General features: G+C 64.7%; 1 protein-coding gene across 1 annotated transcript in view; it reads left to right on the top strand.

Moving 5' to 3' along the window:
* The first annotated feature begins 3,363 nt into the window (after positions 1 to 3,363).
* The window catches only part of TTC34 (tetratricopeptide repeat domain 34), a 27,051-nt gene continuing 24,574 nt past the window's right edge, over positions 3,364 to 5,840 (top strand). The window contains exons 1-2 of the mRNA XM_017542675.2: positions 3,364 to 3,434; positions 4,077 to 4,901. Of these exons, the coding sequence (XP_017398164.2) occupies positions 4,118 to 4,901 (784 nt within the window). The 5' untranslated portion in view covers positions 3,364 to 3,434; positions 4,077 to 4,117. The remainder of the gene's footprint in view (positions 3,435 to 4,076; positions 4,902 to 5,840) is intronic.

Genomic DNA, 5,840 nt, shown 5'->3' with positions numbered 1-5,840 from the left:
AGCCTCGCAGGGGTGGGAGATGAGAAGGCGTCACGCCCAGGGTATGCCTTGGCAGGGAAGCTGGAGGCCTGCGGATGGGCAGGTGTGGGCGTGAGGACAGACGAGGCCTGGGAGGGGCTGTGGGGTTGTGGCCCCTTCCTTGACCTAGCCCTTCCCCTGGGGCTGCGTGGTCAGAGTCCCTGCAGGCCAGGCAGGATGCTGCCGGGCTGAGTGTCCGCTTCGGCCTCAGAAACCAGCCACACAGTTCGGCAAAGCTCCTCCCTACCCAGAGTGCCGGCCCCAAGAGAGCCTCTTCCTCCAGCGTCCCCCAAAGGCACTCCAGTCCACAGCTGAGCTGCGGGTCCACAGGAACCCCCAAGCCTCCACGGTGCCAGGATGTGAATATGGCAAACCTGCTCCTCCGTAAAACAGGCGCCTGGCCCTCGGCCTCACCCACAGCAGCCCCAGAATGCAAAGGGGCCCTCAGAAGCCACCCCTGCAGCTCGGATGGCAGCAGTGGGAGCAGCTGGCGGGTGGCGGCCGGAAGGATGGGGGCTCCTCCCTCCACTGCATTATTGATCAAGGATGGAACAGGAGCCCCAGGGAATGAGAGGAGCCAGCTCAGGGGTGGAGATGGGCCCTGTCCCGCCTGCCGGCTGCCGGGTCTGCAAGAAGCTTAGCTCAGAGGGGCTGCGTGGAGCGGAGAGGCCTCCCCAACCCCAGGCTCCGCCAGGGAGGGCTGTGCACTTCTCTGCCTGGCTGTCCATCTGCAGGTCCTGCCTGTGTGGCCCAGGGTCAAGAGGTGAAAATTTCATCTGGTGACGGTGATGTCCCCCGGCCCTACCCTGGTCCCCTGAAGCTGCCCAGGTCTCCTGGACGATACCCCAGGTAAACGCCGGGGCCGGAGGGGCTCCCCTGAGCTGAAGTGCTCCAAGTCACGGGGGAGTGTCCTAAGCCCCGATAGCCGGGGCTCTGAGGGGCTCACACAACCTGGGAGGGCGATCTGGGGCGCGTGGGATGGAGGTGCCCCTTGGGTGGGGTGGGCACCTAGCCAGGGAAATGACCAGAGTTGCACCTGCTCTCAGGTCAGTAGAGCAGGGGAGCACCCCGAGAGAGCCCAGGGCCAGGGCCACGCTTTTGGGGTTTGGAGTGCAGCCTTGAGCTGTTGCTAAGGCTTCCCCTCTCTAACCGGGGCTGGCTTAGCCAAATTCATCTCCTTCCCCAGGTGAGCACCTACCGGGGAAGAGGCGCAGGTGGGTGGGGAGGCTGCAGCCCTGGGGAAGCTTCGAGGAGGCCATGCCTTGCAGAAGGGCATGCAGGCCTGGCTGGGCCCTGGGCCTGGGCTGTGGGGTCCCCCTGCTTTGTGCTGTGATGGTTGGGGGACAAGGACACGTGCCCCACCACCCAGAGGTTGCCAAGGCCCCGGAATCTTGCCGCCCACGCTGGCAGCCCCCGGCAGCAGGAGCCTGTGGCCCTCCCTCCCAGCTGGGGAAGATCAGCCTCAGGCTGCCGGCACTGGCGGGGTTTCCGAGGTCCTGCGGGAAGGGGCTTGGTGGCAGCTCACAGCTGGGCCTGCCTCCCAGTTGCCAGCCTGACCTTCGAGGGCACTCGGGTGTCTGGATGACAGGGGTTCCGCTGACCAGGGTGAATGAAGCGCACCTGTTTGCGTAAAGACCACAAGCCCCGGACTCCTCCTCCCCGTCCCTCTCAGGGAGCCTCTGAGGCGGCCCTGGGAAGGGTTCCTGAAGATTCCCTTGCCCAATGGGCACACCCATGCCTGCGCTGGGGGAGCAGAAGAGGAGCTCCAGACAGGCAGGAGAGCCTAGCCCCGGGGCGGGCACCTCGCTGCTCTGTGGCACCTGCAGAAGCCGTGCCTGTGCCAGCAGCCCCCGCGCGGCCCTGTGTGCACAGCTGTGAGGTCAGCCAGCTCCACTGTCAACTGCTCTCACTGGCGGCTTCTCTGCTGTGCTCCTGCTCAAGCAGAACATTCTGGAGATGGCCCAGAGCTCCTCCCAGACAGTGGCGACTTTAGCCCAGGCATGTGGTGTGACTGGGATGTGTCCTGCCAGCGGCGGGCCCTCCGGAGGGCGTCTCTGGTGGGGACCGCGTGCTCCAGGCCCTTTCATTTCTGCGGTCTGAGTGCGGGGGGTGAGGGGGGCCCTGCTAGGGGCTGACGCAGTGTCCTGCCCCTCCTCCCACCTAGCCAGGTCTGACCACATAAACTGGGGCGGCCAGGCAGGCTCAGAGCAGGAGGAGCGGCCCCCGGGGTGTTGGGAGCAGCTCCTGAGTGCTTTTCAGCAGTCTAAGGACAAGTGGTTGTTGCAGGTGGGGGCCGATTCCTGCAGGTGGGGGCTGATTCCTGCGGGTGGGGGCTGATTCTGTGTGGACCTGCTCAGTCCTGGCACCCGGGGTGTCAATGCAAGTGCGTCCAGTCAGGGCCGAATGCTTCCGTCACCCTCAAACCCTGTTTCCCCCGAAGTATCAGACGAGCCAGCTCCCCACACTATCAGTCCCCAGTGGTCTTGAGCGGGACAGTGCGTGGAGGGCAAATGAGCAGCGTGCCCTCTGCTCACCTTGAGTTGGAAATGGTGGAAATCCTTTGGACTCACATACTAAAGGAACACAAACCCGAACACAAGACTCCGAAGCTGCCAGGCACCGGCCTCGGCCTCCCTGCCCAGCTGCGCTGCCAGCTTTTGTCTGCGGCCGAATGTGAAGTGGGGGATGGCCTGGAGGAGGCCCTGGGGTTACCTGCGTCCAGGTGTGCTGCCCTCAGGCAGGGGCTGCGATCACGGCTCCAGACCCTCCGAGACCGCCAGGCTCATCCAGCCAGTGCCCGTGGGCTCAGGGCAGGGCACTGTGCGCAGGGCAAAGACGCAGGGGGCCTATCGGCGCTGCTTCGATCACAACTGTCGTGCAGACCTGCCACCTCTGTGCCCCAGGCCTTCCACAGCCCTGGTGACAGCCCCACTCCATTACAGCTCCTGCCTAATTAGGGCAATTAAAATGAAAGTGATCAACATGGAGTAATGGGAAATGTCTTAATAAACCTCCCCCTGTGCTACCCACACAGGCCCTGGGCCCTGGTCAAAGTCATGGAGCTGAAGAACTAGGCCCGGCAGCCCCGGCCCTGCTGACACCCCGCCCTGTACCCTCAGACTTGACCCTGACTGCTGTGTCTACACTGCAGGAGCTCCACACGCTCCCCAAAGGGCGGGGCGGAGCGGGGCTGGGGTGGGACCAGGGCCTGGTCACTTCCGGCCACAGCAGGGCGCTGCAGGACAGCCCGGAGACCTGCAGGTGTTGACGCTCTCCCAGGAAACCACGGGCTGTGCCTTCCCCAACCCGCACGCAGCAGTCTCGGGAGCCCCACCCAGGCCTGGGTCCCCCACCACCCACAAGAGCACCTGGGTCCGCAGGGCGCAGCCAGCTCAGCCTCCGAGCTGCAGGCCAGTGTGAGTGTCTGTGGGGTCCAGAGGGGATGCCGGGGCTGCGTGTTTCACAAGGGAAGAAAGGGCCATCATTCTTCAGGTCAGGAGGCCTCGGGAGGCGGAAGAGGGGAGTACCACGGGCTGTCCCTGGAACCTCAACCTCAGAACTGAACCCCCCATGGGCCAGGGTGGCTCCCCCAACCCAAGGGCCTGGCAGGCACACTGGGCATCCCCCTCAAATGGCCCAGGTGTGAGAGCGTGAGCAGGGTGTGGCCCTGAGTCCAGCTGAGAGGGCAGCCTTCACTGACAAGGGCGCGCCTTCCTGAGGGGCTCAGGTTGGGAGGGGCCGAGGGCGGGGCTGGCCCTGACCCCTCAGGCCACCGAAACCCTCCCACCATGCGCATTCAGGGGTCAGAAATTCTGAGAGGGCATGAGCTGGGCGGGGCCACTGTCCCATTCCTCAGCAGAGGAGGAGGCTGAGGTCCCAGATGTGAACAGTGGGAGGCAGCCCCAGCCCAGGACCCCCCAGTTTTCACTCCGTGGGGTCTGCACTGACCCTGGGGGCTCAGTGGGAAGCTGCGGAGGTGGCTTGAGGCTGGGCATGGGCAGCCACAGGGAGGTGAACTGGCCACCCTCTGTGTACCCACCATGCTTCTTCACCCCCAGGTACAGTGAGGACTGGACATGGGCCCGTTGGGGACCCAGGCATGATGTCGGCCCAGGAGCTGGTGGCCTGCCTCTGCCGGGAGGGGGAGCAGCACCTGGCACTGGGGGAACCACCCCTGGCCACCGCTTTCTACCTGGCTGCCTTCAGCTGCCACGCCCCCTCGGCCGTGCAGAGCGTGCGCACTGCCCTGGCCCAGGCTCGGGGGGCAACAGTGCTGGCCACCCTGGAGGCCTGGTGCCGCGGGGACAGCCAGATCCCCGCCATCCACTGGGACGGCATGGCAGTGGTCTCCCTGACGGGGTCGCTGGCCTCCGCCTTCCTGGGCGCCCTCTGCCCGGACCACCCGGCCGCCGTCCTGCACCTGCTGGCCGGTCTGCTGGCCCGCGGGTGCCACGAGGAAGTGGCACAGCGCTGCAGCGCCCTGCTGGACTCTCACTCCCAGCAGGTCCTGGAGCTGCGGCTGACGCGCGCCCTGGCCTGGGTCCTGTCCGGGGCACGGGCTGGGGACGGCGTGGCCGCCTACCTCCAGGCTTTCGCCTCCAGCGCCGACAGGACAGTGGCTTTCATTCGCACCCACCAGCAGCCCTACCTCCCTGCGCTGCTCAGCGCCCTCCAGGACTACCTGTCGGGACATCTGGGGGCTGGGCACAGTGCCAGCCAGCAGGAGACCGGCGGCCAGCGACTCCTGGCAGCTCTGGACCCCAGGGGCACCCGGAGTGACACCCTGTCCCCTGAAGCTCTGCTCCACAGCGGCAGATATGAGGACTGCCTGGCAGCCTGCAGCCGGACCCTGGAAGCCCACCCCACCGGCAGCGGACCCCAAGGTAGGAGAATGGCATGGCCCTGCATAGCCAGGGTGAAAGCTGCCCCACTACCCTCCCCACGTGATTATGTCCTGCCGTGATGGGGTGAGGCTGGGCTGGGGCTGGGGCACCTGGGTGACAAGAAAGTCAGGCCCTGCCCCTTTGGAGCAACCAAAGACGCAAACAAAATGCACCCTTTAAGAAATGGGGCACGCAAGGTACTGCTTCAGCCGGTGATCAGGGAAAGCTTCTCGGAGGAGGGGTCACTCAGGCTGAGACTGAGGATTCCAGGCAGCAGAAGCAAATGTGCCCATTCCTGAAGGGAGCAAGAGCTTGGGCTGTCCCTGCCACTGTGAAGGCCAGGGTGGCTGTCGGAGGGAAGGGTGAGGGGATGGCTGCTGAAGACGGCAGCCATGGGGCTCCATCCTCCTGGCCTCCCAAGGCCCTTGGATGTCACCCTCAGCGCAGTGAGGCTAAGCTGTGGGGCCAGGTGCTCTGAGCTGCATTGTTTTAAATTTATTTGCTTATTTATTTATTTTTGAGACGTTTCGCTCTTGCTGCCCAGGCTGGAGTGCAGTGGCGCGATCTCAGCTCACCGAAACCTCCACCTCCCAGGCTCAAGAGATTCTCCTGCCTCAGCCTCCCAAGTAGCTGGGATCACAGGCATCTGCCACCGTGTCCAGCTAATTTTTGTATTTTTAGTAGAGACGGGGTTTCACCATGTTGGCCAGGCTGGTCTCAGACTCCTGACCACAGGTGATCTGCCCGCCTTAGTCCCGCAGAGTGCTGGGATGACTGGCCTCTGAGCTGCATTTTTAAACTTTCCTCTGGCTGCCGTGTGTAGAATGTGCCAGCGGAGACAGAGTAAGGACAGGCCTGCTCGAAGGCTGAGGGGCTGAGAGGCTGGGGGACTGAGGGGCTGGGAGGCTGGGGGACTGAGGGGCTGGGAGGCTGGGGGAC

The sequence above is a fragment of the Cebus imitator genome, unplaced genomic scaffold, assembly GCF_001604975.1.
Source record: "Cebus imitator isolate Cc_AM_T3 unplaced genomic scaffold, Cebus_imitator-1.0 Scaffold145, whole genome shotgun sequence".
NCBI classification, from domain to species: domain Eukaryota; kingdom Metazoa; phylum Chordata; class Mammalia; order Primates; family Cebidae; genus Cebus; species Cebus imitator.
The sequence above is the reverse complement of the archived record's forward strand: the minus strand, read 5'-3'. Positions and strand labels throughout refer to the sequence as shown.